At 44.4% G+C, this 17,539-nt stretch overlaps 2 protein-coding genes across 2 annotated transcripts; both read right to left on the reverse strand.

Moving 5' to 3' along the window:
- Positions 1 to 228: 228 nt before the first annotated feature.
- Positions 229 to 1,686, reverse strand: LOC142796108 (uncharacterized). Its single transcript, XM_075886210.1, has one exon. The coding sequence runs from the start codon at positions 1,684 to 1,686 to the stop codon at positions 229 to 231; it is 1,458 nt and encodes a 485-aa protein (XP_075742325.1).
- Positions 1,687 to 6,651: 4,965 nt separating this feature from the next.
- LOC142796107 (uncharacterized) lies at positions 6,652 to 16,920 on the reverse strand (the record flags this gene model as incomplete). Its single annotated transcript, XM_075886209.1, is given in 5 exon segments — positions 6,652 to 6,769; positions 11,110 to 11,175; positions 11,808 to 11,932; positions 15,663 to 15,773; positions 16,728 to 16,920. Coding segments are annotated over 5 exon segments (613 nt in total), but the record flags the coding sequence as incomplete, so codon positions are not given.
- Positions 16,921 to 17,539: the final 619 nt, after the last annotated feature.

Consider the following 17,539-nt stretch of genomic DNA (forward strand, 5'->3'; position numbering starts at 1 on the left):
TTATAGACGGGCAAATGAAAGTAAATAAAGGAAAACGACCGATCGGCGAAGAAACCAGACCGAACGCCGTTTCTCGTTTTCAACTTGTTGTTGTTCTTTTGCAGTACTAGCCTGCACACATTTATTCCTTTTCTTTTCCAACATACTCCTGCCCCCCAGTAGCGTCGCTCAATTCCAGTCTGTACAATCTCGGCACTGGTTTTCTGAAAAACTTCCCGTCTTGAGCTTTCATTCAACAAGTATAGACTGTTTGGGGAGAGTGTGTGCAAGCTGCAGTTGTTCGACGTCCTTCGCGAATACTTCCAGCTGAACATATCGGACCCAAAACATTTCAGACTTGCTTAGCTCCCGTGCCAAAATTGTTTCGCTGAGCAAAGTTTGAAGTCCACGGCATCGATTCACAAAGCGAAAGACCCAGGCGGTGACGCGCAGGAGCTTCTGCAGGTCTTTATGCTTCCTTATATTGATCACCAGGTGTAAGTTTCTGGACGACACTTCAAGAAATACATGTGGCGTCTCAATCTCTGCCGCTTTGTTTATCAGTTTGTACTGGTTAGGTTCTGGAGGCCAGCTCAATTTTTGCTGGGACAACCATTCAGGTCCATACCACCAATAGCGACATGCACGTAGAGTCCTTATCGGTATACCTCTAGTCAGTACATCCATCGGGTTGTCTTTGCCAGGGCAGTAGCGCCATAACGCTGTTTCAGCAACTTGCGTTATTTCAGTCACTCTGTAATTTACAAACTTACTCCACTTGCTATGGTTTCCGCGGATCCAGCTCAGTGTGATCATGGAGTCCGTCCACATGACGCAATTAAAATGCTTGAAATCCCACGAGGAGCAAATGTATTTTAGCAATCTGGCTCCCACTACCGCGGCCATAAGCTCGAGCTTTGGAAGCGTTAATGTCTTAATAGGTGCCACTCTTGACTTCGCTACTATGAGAGAGGTAGCGGAGTTTCCACCTTCGTCAAATGCTCTCAAATAGGCACATGCTCCATAAGCCTTCAGGCTGGCGTCGACGAATATATGCAGTTCAGCCTCTTTAAGTGCTCCATGCAGTCTGTCTCTCACGCAACGCGGAATCTTTATGTGGCCGAGCTGTATTACATCTGCCCACCAGGCTGCCCACTGCGTCTTGATCTCCGCGGGCAGTTCTTTATCCCAGGAATGACCTAAAACCCAAAGGCATTGAAACAAAAGCTTCGCAGTGATGGTTAATGGCGATGGAATGCCAATTGGGTCATAAATTGGAGAAGCAACCTTCAGTAGGGTACGTTTCATGTCGAGCTGGCCAGCCACTAAATACTGGGCCACCGACTTGGAAGAAAATTTGAAGAAATCATTTTCTATATCCCATTGCATTACCAAGACCGCAGCTGCTTCTACAAATGCTCTTTCTACTTGCTCCTCCCGGTTGTCAAAGATGTTCTGCAGCTGATGGTCATTGGTCTTCCACTTTCTGAGCTTTATGCCAGCATCTTTCATAATTTTTTTCGACTGCTCATAGATGCGTCGACCTTCATGGAATGTCTCCGCACCCACCAATAAATCGTTGACATAAAATGCCTTCTTTAATGTAGAAGCGAGCTCCTTATCTTTACATGCATTATCTGAATGGCAGTGAATAGTTGCCATGAGCAAGAAAGGGCTTGACGTTGATCCAAACGGTATCCGTGTCATGCGCCATTCGACGAGCTTACGGTGTTGGCTTGCAGAAATAGAGTCAAACCAGAAAAACTGGAATGCATCTCGGTCAGTCTCATGTATCCTAATTTGTAAGACTGCCTTTTCGATGTCAAAATTGATGGCGACAGGGTGCCACCGAAAGCGAAGAAGGACTTGCAGCAATTCTGGATTGAGGTTCACTGTTTTATCCAAGCAGTCGTTAAGGGATGGTACACCTTGGGTGTGTGACGATGCGTCGAACACTACACGCAGTTTGGTAGTTAACGATTCCTCTCTTATTACTTCCCGATGTGGCATATAATATATGATGCGATCTCGATCCTGAGGAGTATCCTTAGGCACCACTTCCGCTTGACCCAACACCAGATATTGCTAGATTACTCTGTCATATCGCTGCAACATTCCTTCCATCGTTGATAGCCTCCGTGGTAATTTTTGTAGACGTGATAGCGGAATTTCCCGGTTGTTCGCTAGAAGCGGTTTATTATCTTCCTTCCAAGGCAACGCCACAGTGTATCTGTCGCTTTTCTTGCTAATGGTTTCATGTAATCGTGCAACGGACTCATGGGAGGAAGGTTCCGTTGAATCTGCGATGCCCATTGCTTCTGGTTGCCAAAAAGATTGCGAGGTTGATTCGTCATCACCAATTGCTTGCACTTTCAGAATGCAGACCATTAGGCGAGAGCTGCAGTCAAGAAAGGCTTTTTGGTGACTGGGTCCTTGTAGCGTCCATCCAAAATCTGTATCCATTACTACCAGTCCTGGAACTTCTGCACTTTTGACGATACGTAACGACATGATTTGCTAGAGGTGGTCAGCGCTGATCAACAAGCTGAGGCTATTTTCCGTTTACGCATCAAACTTCTTTTCGTCCGCAATGACCTTGCCTTCAAGACACAGGTTCTGAACGAAATGGCTGTCAGCTTTCGGGGAAGCAATATCGTGGCAGATAACTGGAACAACGATTGCGTGCAACGTGCAGGTGTCAGACCCGTGTTGGCTACGCAGAGGAACTTCTACCACTTGCCGTCTTTCCACAGTACTCGGTGATGAACAGCCAAACGTATTCGGCGCAATTTGTGTTTCTCCCAGCGCCTGTAGGTGTAATGTCTTGGCGAGATCTTCCGTGACGAAGGATCGCTGGCTCCCTCCGTCGAGAATCCCTTGGACATACCTTGTGTTGCCGTTTTTGATGAGAAAGGTGTGAAAAGTTTGTAGATACACTTCAGTGTGATTTGTTGTGCCCCCGCTCAGTGAATCCTTCTCAGACAGCATAATTGATTGTGACGACACCATTCCTACTGTGCTGCCGGAGGAGTCAAGTGGACGAGAAGGTGTCACTGTTTGGTTCGATGTATAGTGCGGGTCGCACATACTTGGTGCGTGCCTCCCGTGGCAACTCGAGCAGGTGAGTTTGACGCAGCACGAACTTGCCTGATGTCCTCGGGACATGCATCGATACCAGCGGTTGTCTTTTGCAAGCATTCCTTTCTTTGAATCGATGGCAAGGAGGTTCGCGTCACAATCGCAGGTGCCATGTTTCTTCGACTTGCAGAAAAAACACTCAACCCAGCTGCTCGATGTGCTGTGTAGTACAGAAGCCGGGCTGGTGCTGCCGCTTCGAGTCCTCTGTGCACGGTCATCCAGCAGTCGGTCATTAAAGGGCTTGTACTGTTCCCGACTTTCTAGCTCTATACGTGTATAAATGAGCAGCTCCTTTAACTCCGCATCAGATGTAGCAGCTGCCACGCTTGGCTCAAGGACATTGGCAGCAGACTCGTTTTCTCTTAGTGCCTGACTGCGCTTTGCACGTGTGTAGGCCAAAATGATGTCGTACGGTAGGGCTATCTGTAAAATGTCAATCAGTATAGCGGAAAAGCTAAGCGTAGGAACATTTAGTGCAGTTAGACAACGGATATTCAGCTGCACAGCATCGTAAGGTCGCCTAAGGCCGCGGACGTCGCTTCCCGACTTGATGTGAGGTAGATTGCGAAGCGCTGATAGGTGGTGTTGCTCGATCTGTTTTCGATCTCCGAAGCGTTCCTTCAATAACTTGATGGCGTCTGCATAACAGGCTTCTGAAGTCGGAAAACCACATATCGCAGCTGCCGCTTCACCCGCAAGATAATGACGTAGATAGAAGAACTTCGTCGTTGTTGACAAAGCGTTGTTCAGGTGGACAGTTTGCTCAAACTGCTCCCAGAAAGCCGACCATTCATGTATATCACCTCTAAATGTTGGCATGCCAAGGTTCAGCAGACTTGGGCCAATTGTGGTCGGCACATCAAAAGGTGATGTGTTTGCGTTCTGAGGAGCAGCCGCTGCTGTACTGTCTCCATGTTGCAAACCGTCTATCTTGCAGCGAATCTCAGCGAGCATGCTTATAGCTTTGTCGTTATACTTTGCTGCCGCGACATACTCAGCTTCGAGCTCCTCGTCCGCTACGTGCTCCTCGAGCGCATCATTGATCTTCGAGAGCTCGTTGTTGCTCGCTGACAAACGGTCATAAATACCTGTAAGTTTGGGCTTGTCCGCGGTAGGGTCACTTAGCAGTGACCTTTCTTCTTGCAGGAGCTTGGTGTTCTGGGCTCGTCAAGCGGAGCGCTTGGTCTTGAGGCGATCCATCGTATCCGGTGTTGGAGTCTAGTCCGGTCTACGCCGATCAGGAACGATTCGTTGCAGTCCTCGCCGCCCGCAAAACGACACGGTCGAGTAGAAGGTCCCCTCGAGTTGTGCGTTGAAGGAGACGTGTCCACACAAGGGTTTCGGCACCACGATGTAAAGGAAAACTACCGATCGGCGAAGAAACCAGACCGAACGCCCTTTCTCGTTTTCAACTTCTTCTTCTTCTTTTGCAGTACTAGCCTCCACAGGTTTATTCCTTTTCTTTTCCAACAGTAAGTAAGGACTTATATCTTCAGCCCCCAAGAAGGCGATGTGATCGCCTTAATAATAGTAGAGCAATTCAACCTTATTTCACACGCACGGATGCTTTCCGCCACTCCTTTTTCCCAGACACAACAGATATGTGGAATAGTTTACCCAATGCGGTTGTGAAACAAACATCAGTGAATTTTGAAAATGCATTAGACAGTCTTTGTAGTGATGCGTGCTAAATTCTGTTATGAGCATTTATTCGATGATTTTTATGTGTATAGTCACTGTTGTTTGTTTTTTATTTTTCTGTTGTTGGTTATTCATCTCGTATTTATATGTGCTTTCGAATTTTTCTTTTTGTGCGAACGTTATGTACTTTGTGACACCCTCCCTGTAATGACCCCAAGCACGGGGTTGACAGTATCAAATAAATAAATAAATATCACTGAATCAATTGTGCACGTTAGCCAGTATAATGGAAGCGTTCAGCCACAGTGCGAACCTGATGCGAAAATTTCCGTATTCAAGTTTACACATGTCAATTGACATTGTCCGTTTATACTGACACTGCCAGTTGACACATGAGGCAATGTCCCTCGGGACCCTTTAGGTATTAATAAATGAATAGTAATTTTTTCTTCAGGCATCGCATGACTGAAACGACCTTCCCGCCCACATCGCCATGTCATCTCAGTTCGATAAATTTAAAAACCCCGTAACAAGCCATATTTTATCTTACTAATTATGATCTACTGCTGTTTTTCTATACTTCGTTATTGTTTGTGCCAATTTGTTTTCTGTTTTGTTTCATCTATTATGTTTTTTTTTTTTGCCCACCCCTCATGTAATCTCCCTCGGAACCCTTGAGGTATTAATAAACGAATATTAAACGAATAAACCCTATGCAGTCACTACAAGATGAATAATCACTGTGGTAACGAAGACTCTATATTTAAGAATCGGGTGCATCCCGCAGTGATATCAAAGGTGCTCTGTGTACACAGTGTAGAGGCAGTAGTAAAAGTGTTTGCATGTTAAGTCTTACTGCCTTCTCCACATTTCACACCTATGTGCTGCTAATAAACCACCGCAATCTTTTTCCAATGCTAGCCTTAAATTCATCAATCAGACAGGCAAAAGTATGTTTCTCTCTCTCTTGCAACGCAGTTACGATAAAGGCTTGAGATAGCTACCTAATTGCTGCAGCTGTTCTTTATGATAAGCTCCTCTTAAAAAGTTCTGGAAGGATGCTCTGCTACTTTGATAACTGCGGGTCTTTATTTTATTTAAAGACATTTTTGTACTGGTGAAGCTAAAGCCATATAAAAGGTGATTGAAGTCGTTCCTTTAGTGAAGCGGTCTCAAACAAGTAGCCCTAAGGACTGCTTGCTAGTGCCCTGTGCCTTCGCATTTAAATGAAAGTGCTGTGACTTTGCTGAATGGTACTCGCATTATTTTCTCGCCTACTGGGATTAATAATGCTTTATTTCAAAGTGCTCTCAAGCATTCTTTTTTTTTTTGAGACACCTCATGCAGTCATTGTGAATTAAAGCATCACTGTATAACGAAAACTCTGTATTCCAAAATTAGTGTCCAGATTTTAGTCATTGTGGAGAACAATGTCGATAAGTTTCTTGAAACCTAACATGAAATCTCTTCAGAAATAACCCATATGTGAGTGCAAGAGACCCTACAAGTTACAGCTTCTTTATGCAAAAATACAGCACACTATGACAATGGTACAGTAAAACCTTAATGAAAGAACATGGACATAATGACAAGTAGATGTTATGTAGTAAACCTAAACGTTTACTTGCTCAGACAACCATGAGGTGAAGATATTTTGGGAGATGTGCCTTTGTTATGCACATGTAAATTTATCTTTCTACTTAAACTAAAAAGGCTTATTCCGTGATGTTTGGTAAGATATGAAAGACCTTCAATTATCGCACTGTTTAGTTTGCTTGAGGATGAGTAAAAAGACACTTTGAGATGTCTATACTGTAGTGTTGCATGCTTACTGCCCCCCACCTCCTTACGCTACAAGCAACTGTTCAGGATCATGGCAGGTGCAGCACGAACCATCAGTTCCAGGTTTCGTGCAGTGAGATCAGCGCACAGCTTCTTGTAGTCGTCCAATTCCTTTCTCATGGCCTCACTTTGGCGCTTCTTCTTAAGTCGGGATCTCTGAGCAGCATATCTACAAGTGAAATTAAAGGAGACCAACACTGTCAGTCATTGTTTCCTCTCTTAAAGCCCAGCTTGAAGTTCTTTTATGCGTACTGCCTAACACGAGCATAGTTGAGCGTGACTGCAGTAGCACTGCATCAGGTTGCGTTATAATGGTTTTCATATATAGGTATTGACTTTGTTGACTTAGTTTTATTTATTTGGTATGTTCTGCAGACAACAACACAGCCCTGGCAAGGCAGGTAAGCACATTTATATACAATTAACTAGGCTAAATACACACGTCAGTGCACACATACACACAAGCACTATACAGGTCTACTGGTACACCTTGCAGCAAGGTAAGTTAGGATGTATGAGCGGTCAACGCAGTCAGATAAAATTGCACCGCCATGCTGTCTGACAAGGAACGCTCAATGTCGAGGCATCACCGTGTGCGTGCATGTCCTTTTACACTCGCAGCCATGTCCTTTTACTCGCAGTGGAATAGTTGGTTACACGCTGCACTTAGTGGTAGGGGTCGCATTCTTTGTTCAATCCACCACACACTCAGTTCTACGGGGTCACGGTGGGCGTGAAGAGTGTGCTTCTCGCTTTTCTCTGCCTAGAGAGATAACATATCTCATCTTAGTGATAAACTGGTGCCACATACGGCATTAATTTCCTTCTTTACATGTTCCTTAAGTTCAAATGTACCATGTCGTATGGAAGTATGAACGATGGTACCGAAAATGATGAGGCGTTGAGCTGCAAAAAAAATGCTTCGGTTTACTGACAGATGATTAGAAGAGATGGAAAGGTCGTCCTGCACATGGCACGAAATAGGCAAGCAGATGAGTAAAAAATAATGTGAGCAGTTATTGGTGAGGTTTTGCGTTGGGGCCATGAAAGAACGAAAAAAAAAGCAACTTGGGCTCAGGACCAGCAAAAAATAGCATCAGCGAAATCTATCATCTGTACCCCCCTCCCTTTACTATATGTTAAAAGAAATTATCTCAGACATCCCCCACGGCATAAAATTGTAAAGTCAGGCAACACATTCGCTGTTAGATAGAATGGCATACCACTCTTCACGAATGGTGCTCCATACCGCCGCGTCTGTCGTTGCCCAGATAAGTTGTACATGCATGTGGCTGTGGAACTATGTTCGGTGCTTGAAATTTCCATGCCTTTAATAAGTATCGCTGCTTGACGAGAAGCCCAAATGCATGATCAATGGGCAAACATAAAGGAATGGCATGACAACAGTATTCTAGCAGACATACCGAAAAACAGCTAATTCACTATGTAGACAAACTAAGCTAGCACGGCGCACCTCTGGCTAGATTTCATACTTTTCTTCTGTTTTATCAGCACTTTCATAGATACAGCTGCAAAAAATAGTCGTGAAGATTAGCGAGGCATGCAGATTTTTAGTGAGGAACATGTTCTCGCTAATAGAAAACTCATCAGCTTCAGTAGTTGACACTGCATTGAGTTGTCATTGACAGCAGACAAACCATTGTTTGGCATGGCTACCCTCAAAATTTGATCGGCAATGTTTTGGACAGGAAATCTAATGCTGCATGTCTTGTTTCTGATCTAGAATCATGACGCTTCATATCTTGACTACGACTACGAAACTATGTTGTGTGATTGCACTCCTTTAGAGCTAGTGCTGGCCTATAGAAAGCAAAAAATCACTATGCAGTCTGCATGGTTACAGAGAGTAACAGGACCACGGACAGGCAGTGATGAATAAATAAGAAAAAAAGTTGAGTGACTGCTAAAAAAAAAAAAAAAACAATAGGCCCAGCTGACCTGCGTTATGTCTGATAAGGGCAAAGTGAGTTGCATACGCTTCAGCCCTACCACGCTGTCGTTGAGCTGAGTGCATGACCAATTAAGAAAAAATAACGACCTTTACCACAGTGCGCTACGTGTACTACAGTTGAATCTCATTCATTCGAACATGCTTAATTCGAACTTCTCGTTCATTCGAATTCACGATGAGGTCCCGTCAACGCTATGTATATTCCAATGGGCGAAAACGCCCAGTAATTCGAACGCGCAAGCATTTGCGACGATTAATTCGAACATACCATGCTCCGAAAATGCTCTCAGCACTCCGCCCAATCCCGCGGCTGCACCTGCGACACCTGCACTGCGCAGCGAAGGAAATGAAAAGGAAAGAAAAGGCTGCGGTGGAATGTTTGCTCTCTCTCAAATGCCAATCTGCGATGCGCCCGTGTCACGCTTCTCCCTTTTACGTCCCTGCCACGTAAAGACCCTTCTCCTTTCAATGCCACGTGCGAAGAGAGAGAGGAAAAAAAGTAAAGCTGTCGCTGGCTTGAATTAATGTGTGGTTGAAGGAAAAAAAAAAGGCACTATCTTCTGCAGCCCTTGCCCCTTGCGGGAGAACGGCTCTGCGCCTTGAGGGGGGTCTCTCACGCGCCGGTGCCATGCTTCCCCTTTCCCGTCCCTGCCACGTAACCCTTTTCCTTTCATTGACGCGTGCGAAGAGAGAGAGAGAGAGAAAAAAGATGCCATGGAGTGCTGGTTTTCTCTCGAAAGCCGATCTGCTTTTTTCCGCGTGACGACGCTCCTCCTTTCTCGTCACGTGCTGGCCATGCTCTGCTACGCAGTCGTTGTTGCTGTCGTCTTTAGAAAGTGTCGGCGCTGGACATTTCCGCGAGCAACATCTCTTGCCAGGAGAATGCTGAAGCCGAAGTAGAAATGCTCCGCAAGCTGCATGCGAAATTTATTGACTCACTGCAAGGCAAACGTGTGCAGACACGCATCACCGATTACGATCAACGATGCCAGGTATGTAATGTCAACAGAAGGGTTTCATATACTGAATGGTCAAGGGCTAAATAATCTCAAATCAGGTTACATTGCAGCGATGTGGAGCCTTCTTCAATTAATAAAGGATGTCCTGTGATTTGTGAATAAATGTAAGTCTTCTGAAACTTCCCCCTCGTGTGTGGAGGGCTCTCCATGCGCCACTGCATGGAGAGCCCTCCGTTTATTTACCTTACATTATTTTAAATTTCTTTAATTTGAATAAATTTTCAGGCCCCTCCGAGATTGAATTATCGAGATTCGACTATAATCAAGTGAGTAATAACATATGGCTGCCAGTGTGAAAAGGATGTGCACGGAGACGTGTTAACACTAAATGCTCATCATCAGATGGCAAGACGATGCAGTTTTATCTGATTGCAGTCGCCGATTGCACATTCCGACTTAGTGTACCACCAGGTGCACACAATAAAAAAAGTAACCGCTAAGCGTGGAGTAGCTATTAAAGAATCGTATATGAATATGGTGCATGGAAAGACATAAAACTTACAGGTTTCTCTGCTATACGGTGCAAATAAACTCTAGCAACGATGCCAGGTATGTAATGTCAACAAAAGGGTTACATATACTGAATGGTCAAGGGCTAAATAATCTTAAATTAGGTTACACTGCAGCGATGTGGAGCCTTCTCAACATTTATGTATAAGGATAGCCCTTCTGAGCAGAATGTTAGGCTGCTGCTCTCCGAGTAAACATGGGAGCAACATGACGAGAATTTTGTCAGAATTTGCCAAATTGGAAAAAAGTTAATGTCTTCTAGTATTGAACTGAAGTGCAATGCTCTGGATTAACCAGGAGGATATGCATTTCAGTTTTGGCCAGCTGAGTGCACTAATAATTTACAAATAATGACCCACCCTTCCTTCTCCTTTGGGCCATATTATTAGCAGCTGTGACGGCCCCATCTGTTACTAGAGTGAGATGAACACAGCACTAGCAATAAGCTCAACAACAAGCTCTGCTGCAATTGTTGGAGATGCTGCGTATTGCTAGGTGAAGCTGCAGCATCAAAGTGTTGATAACTTGCGACACTAATAAGATTGCTTTAAAAGGGAACAAGGAGTAGTATGCAAAGCAGTGTGCAAGATACAACGCGTTGGTTCATCGTGCGTCTGCAGAATCTTGTTTCTAGATGCCATCACATGATTGCTGAGAGAGTGTAAGTGGAAGAGGCCACGGCGTCTTACCCAGCCCCTCACACAGGCCCAAACACGCTAGCGCATGCGCGCGTTATGGCAGTGCTCGGGCCAGCTGTTGCGCATGCGCGGTAAGGGTGGCCACGCCGCACATCACCGGATTTAACTCTGTCATAAGCTGCTTCACATCTTAAAAAAGGCACACAGGGCATGAAGCAAGACGCTAGAGTTAGCTAGCACTGGTGACACAAATATTCTGCACATGAATGGGGCATGCAGCACATGATTTGCAGCTGCTTATGCAGAGCTGAATAACAGATATCTGTTAATGATGAGCAACATTACAAAAAAAAAAACATAAGCACATCACCTGTTGTGTTCTCTGTTTTTCTTCTTCCGTTCCTCGTCAATGATCATGTTTACACAGTTACTGTTGCTGTTGGAAAAAAAAAATAATGTAAGCAAAAACAGTGAGCACGTAAAAGTTACTAGAACAATAACCAAAATTCCAATTCAATGCAGAGTTGAAAAAATACCAGGCCACATGCGTATGACCACATGTAGCTTCTCCTCAATAAAACACAGCGACAATTAAAATGAGAATGTACTACTGCAAATTGTCAAGTTTTGTGAGACAGCTGATGATGTTTTTCAGCCAATTCTATAGTCTTGTTGTAACTAAAACTCCTATACAGATATCAAAGGAGCAAAACAAATCTCGCTTCACATTCATAGCATACATTCATAATACAGCATTACATGGGGTAAAATATTAAGAACAAGAAGTTTGCATTACATGCTTAAAATGTATTGGCGGGCTAGTTGGCAAGACATCACAGCATATGGCAGCGCACACCAGGTTACACAAAGAGCACACCATATGCACTGCCATATGCTGAAATGGGTAACATACATGGGTAACAATAGTTACCCTAACAAGACAACACAGGTGTTTTGCTTTGTAACCTGTGTCATGGGTAGGTTGGTTAAAAAATCCGATTCCATGGTAATTACTAGAAATTATTTCTAGAAATGTTGCCTGCTGCCAAAGGCGATTCTCCCACTTACCTGTCATCCAGATTTGGGCATGATGGCAGAATTGGGCGCTTAATAACATTAGGCGTGGAAAGCGTAGATTTTTTTGCCCTCTGTTTGTCGGTGAGACTACTAAGGCCTTTGACAACCAGTGGGTCCTTCAGTTTCTCGAAGAATATCATGAAAAAAAAAAAAAAAAGACATTGGCAGCAAGCTAGGTTAAAAGAGAAACAATAATTGTGGTAAACTTGGCATTACAGTGCACGGATTACATTTTTGAAACTAAAGCTACGATTTGTGGAACATTTTCTTCACAAGAGTACAACAACAACAAAATAGACAACTATTCTATGTCTTCTAACATATTGTAATCCACAGGAAACTTAGTAACCTGGGAAGTACAAAACATTAACTTTCAAGGCTATGGTTACAAATATGTCGCAAGTTCCAACACACAGAATTTAAATGATCGCTTCTTTGTGCCTTAATAATAAGAATCGTAAGTAGGTTTTTGTAAAAAGAATTTTTAAAAATGACACCTTTACAAGTAAATCTAAGCACAGGAGCTAAATAAATCTAAAGTTACGGTGTGCAAATATTCAAACTTTCGAATATTTTTCTAATAATGTTTGCTATTCGGAATTTCAAATATTTTCTAATACTGTTAGCTATTCGATTCAGTTTGCACTGGGATTTTACTATTCCAATTCTCCATATACAAATGCAATCACCATCCCGCTTGACATTAACCCTTTAGATAGTTTTTTTTTTTTTAATATACTTTACCCCATTACACTCAGGCATTACAGGGAAGCTACTTGTCAGGCTCCGCTATGGTCGCAAATGTACGGACACGAGAAAACTCTTGTTTTCTTGCGTCAATACCCGCGTCAATACTCGAGTCGAGCCACCCAAGCACTCTGTCAACCTGCCCAAGCCGCAGCAAATCCGAAATGTGTGGCCACAAGTGGTCACAGACGTCACAGCCAATGCCAGAGTGCCGCTCGAGAAACTCTGCTGCAAGTGAGCGCTGGCCCTGGTGGAGTGTTTGACGACCGTTTGCTAGAAAACGCGCGCGAGAGAGGGGAGACGCCCATATCCTCTGCTACGGCGCTCATTGGCAGCAGCTACCACGAACATCATTTCCGCATTCAGTTAGAATTTTTGCTCTTTTTCGCGGTTGCTGCGCCAGCAGCCAAGTTGGCCGCAAACTCGCCAGTAGTGTTGGTACTGAGAGCAGCTGTGTGTGGTATGTTTTGTGTATGAGATTGCATTTGGGTTTTTACCGAACTACTGAAAACTTAAGTAAACAGTCTCGGGCAAACTGCGTCGAGGTGTAATGAGAGCAGCTGTATGGTGAGCGTATTTTGTGAATAGGATTGCTTTTGGGTTGTTTCCGAACTACTAAAACCATAAGTAAACAGTTTTGGGCAAATTGCATAGACAGACTGCACACAAGACACATTTGTTTGCCGCAGCGTCACTAGCATTAGGGCTAACTTTTTCCTGTAGATCCCGCAGCATTTTCATCCCGGCTGCCAAACACATGTCAAGTTTTACTCCGGTCGGCTTATTACGCTGTTGCAGGTACGGCCGCACATCACCCTTCATGTTTTGAGCAATTTCGAGGCTACCGACGATTTTGCCTACACGATCGATGCATATTGTTAGTAATTGCAAGTTTAAACTATCAAGTGCTCATAATACGCCGCAGTCGGTTTTTTACCAGCAGCGAGAGCGGCGCAAATAGTGAAACAGTTGTTCACTATGTCCTGTTTTAAAATAAACTGCCCAGTTACTTGACATTGCAGTGTCAGTTTGTGATGCCTACTGCAGTTTTGCGGACTTTGTGCAGCAGTCCTTCTCCAAAATACTGCAAATGTATAACTTGCAGGTGACAGTGAGTAATATTTGAAGCGAAATCAGGGAGATATGAGGTAGTTGCAGTGCAAAACAAAAACCAGATTTGACAACATGTGCGTGGCTCCCAACTGTATCACTGTGATGGCACTGAGTAGCTTACTACAATGATGAATAGAAAAAAGATACATCACAGGCATGATGGCAAAAAAAAACTGAGTGACGGTGAAGGGTGACTTTAGTTTTCAATAAATTTCTGCAAGAGTATGTCTATTTATGCCAGATGTTTTATTTGTATAACTTCCAATGCCTGAGGGCATCGCAGAAGGGAGTAAAAAATTTTTTTCATTGCAACCAACTCACTTTATTATTTTTATGCTTCCACATTAAGCCATCGCTGTGAGTCACTTTTGCTGCCTTCATGTGGAGGGCTTCAGAAAAGCAACAAGCATGTTCACAATAGGCTCCCAGTAGTTTTTCTGAACTCTGGGACCTGCTAATGTAATATTTTTGCAATATAGCTTTTCCATAACTGTTATAATAAACTTGGCATATATTGACTTGAACACGTAAGCTGCGCTCAAGTGTAAACAGTGTTTTCAGAAACAGAATGAAGAAAGTTCACCTGAATTAGCGAACTGAACTGGGCCGATTGGTTTGTACATTGCAAAATGTTGGATTTAGACAAGTCGGTACTGATCTGTTTAAAACTCGCAAGTACAAGCAAGCACTGCAAACTGCTCAAAACATGAACAGCAGCGTACAGTCGTTGGATGCCGCCGTTAAAATGGGGATTGAAACTACAACTATGGGGGATTAAAACTTGGGCATGAGCTAAACACGCATGTTGAAAAACGAGCTCCCCACGCTATGGAACCCCGCGACCACAGCCGTACGTCTCGGTCCAGCGCGTAAATCTTGTCCGTCTACTACTAGTCGTAATGCCACGAGTGTGCAGATGCTGCTTGTCTACACAGTCAGTCCCGAGCGTGCGTGCATGAGGGTGTGTGTGTGCGCGTGAGTGTGTGTGTGTGCGCGTGAGTGTGTGTGTCCGACACTGTTTAAGGCTTCAGTAGTTCGGAAACAACCCAAAGCAGTTGGATCACTGGCATATGGACACAACGCAGCACCGCAATCACCCGCTCCTCACCTTGAGAGCGCGGCCGCGGTGACGGCGGCGATGACATACGAGCACGCGTGGAAATGAGGTTTGCAGCGGTGGTAGCCAATGAGCGCTGTAGCAGACGGCATGGGCGTCTCCCCTCTCTCTCGCGCGTTCTCCAGTATACGTTTGTCAACGGTGAACGTGTTCCCAACATTACCACATTGACGCTGCTTTCTTAGCTCGCCGATGTTGTTTGCATTCGGCTCTCAAGGCTGCCAGATTCTCGGTGTTCAGTTGCTGCTTTACTTCGGCACTTGGACATGTTCTTGTGCCTTGACTGCTTCACTGACTCAGGTTCCATGAATTCTCACACACATCAGCTGCCGGCGCTGTCCTTGGAAAATTGTCTACTATTCAGGAATTTGTATATTCCGTGTCCTCCCCCAGCGGAAGTTGCAAGTTGTAACTGCTGCGTGCGGACTCGGCAACACGGGTGACGGGATGGACGACATCACTAACTGCACAGCCAATGGCACGCATGCTTGGGTATACGAATGGCGGCACTAACGACATTGCCAATGAAGACTATTATCGAAATTCGTGACGAACGGTTTTTCATTTGGCCTAGCCATATGCAACTTTCGCTGTAAAATGCACCCTTCACCGTCCCATTTTTCTTCATTGTCTGCTGCCTGCAGGTCAAAAATGAAATTACTCGAAGTCATTGACACCACCACCTTAGTTGTTGTGAAGCTTTCGAACAGTGCTCTGATGTACTATGCCACTGAATTGACTCTGTTGTGCCAGATTCTTGAGCCACTGTACATGCTAAGTCAACAGACTGAGAACCAAAGCCCCCTTTCAGGCCGTGCAGTTATCGAAAATATCTTACTGCGAGTTGACTACAAAAATATCCTACTAACCCTTTCGACATTCTGTTGCAGGAGAGGAGCAGGCGCAGCAGGCAATTGCGTTGTTGCACCCCCGGCGGGAGCAGAGTTGGCAACAATCAACAGCTGGACACTGTCTCTAATCTGCAGAAGGCATCAGTGCAACATGGTCAACCCACCTTGTGCTTCCAAGGACTAATGCAGCAAGGCATAACTTTTTGTGTATTTCAGGAGGCATTTGAACAATATAGTTAAAGCTGGGCTGGAAAGCATTTTACGACTTCGTTGTGAGCCATACATTGCATGGAACAGCAAACAGAAGCTTTCAAAGGGGGTGGGGGGCAAGACATACAATCCTGGTTTGTGTGTTGCAGAATGCTAGAGGTCGGGCACTTCCACTTTGAAGTTGTGTAGTACCCGAAGATTATGCTTGAAGTCAACAGAATATAATAATAATGAAGAGAAGCACACCACTTGACGAGCAGTGAGACACTGACAGCATGCCAAGATCGTGTACTCAGTCATGTTTTGACATATCCCATCATACTGATGGCATTCATTCAACATTAGAAAAAATAACACAGAAGCAGGTGTTATAACAATAGGAGAGGCCGGCCAGCAAGCATGAACCTAACTCGTTAGTCCAGATGGAAACAGAAAACATACATTTGTTTTATTTATCTACTATGATGTTCTTATTCCTGCAAGTAAGCTTAGAATTAGCCTTATTTTAGCTTGCATGCTTAATATGAGGCCAACGCTATCTTCGGGAACCACAGCGAGATAATGCTACGAGATAATTTGTGAATATGTTGCACGATCTGTTACTTGAGCATTATATTCTACTTTGCAACTTCCTTTTCACATTTCATTTGTCCATGAGTGCAGTGTGCTTCGGGAAAAAATGCTGCCCTCTGGCGTTTTGGTAGGGTTTGGTAGGGAATGGGAGAACTGGCATTGCTAGAACAAAGGCCTCCGAAACGAGGAGTTGTTACACGACTTTTCCGCTAGAGAATGTTGCATGCGCCATGGCATCGTGGAAAAGGCAGATTGTGAACTTCTTCACTACGGTGAAGACCCAGTAAACAATAGGCTGACCTGAATAATGTTAGAAGGAGTAATGATGGTGGTCGCCTTGGAGCCAGGCAGAGAGTTTATGGCCGGTACGATAGGAGAAACAGGTGTTCCCACGACAGGGGCTGCAACCGGTGTCACGTGGTTTCGAGAAACTCCTGGAAGCACTTGAACAACAGGGCTAGTAGCAGCTAGAATGCTGTTAGCAGTAGTTGGCCTGAGAAAAGAAACAAGAAAGTTACCTCAACAGTGCTGCCTGTCACAGAATAACTTTATACAATAAAAATTTCCAGCCTGTTTAATTTTGTGTACTACGGGGTGAATATCACCGTCAATTTGTTGCCTCTCCTGCTTCACTTCTATGCTTGCAAGTTTCCTACTTGCGTCACAAAGGACTCTTGAAACCAAATTTAGAAACTCAAGGTGATTGTGTTGTTTTAGTGTCCTGCATGCGAGCAGCTTCTGACCAATTATTAGTGACAAATGTTACACATAGATATTTCAATTTGGCTTTAAAATATGGGCTACCTCAGTTATCAGCACCAATCAACGTCTTCTCTGGTTTGACGCAGACAGAGGTTCTACGCGAGGTTCCACGAGGAAAGCAAATAATGTTGACGTGAGAGAACATTTGCGGGGCACGCACAATACCCGGACTGGTACCTGGCCTGGCACCCGATCAGGACTATTTATTGTTCATCACGCCTCGCGCTCTATTGTAGGGCTGCTCTCAAAGTGGTTTCAGCTACATACGCCAGGAATTCTTTTTTTCCTAGCAGGACACGCTAAAAGCACCCACATCGTTTATTTCTTCACTACCTAGAGATACCCCAGGT

The sequence above is a fragment of the Rhipicephalus microplus genome, unplaced genomic scaffold, assembly GCF_043290135.1.
Source record: "Rhipicephalus microplus isolate Deutch F79 unplaced genomic scaffold, USDA_Rmic scaffold_1115, whole genome shotgun sequence".
Taxonomy (NCBI): Eukaryota; Metazoa; Arthropoda; class Arachnida; order Ixodida; family Ixodidae; genus Rhipicephalus; species Rhipicephalus microplus.

Bases quoted from the DNA above. Each gene is read 5' to 3' on its own strand.
- LOC142796108 (XM_075886210.1), bottom strand. From the start codon at position 1,686: ATGACACGGATACCGTTTGGATCAACGTCAAGCCCTTTCTTGCTCATG.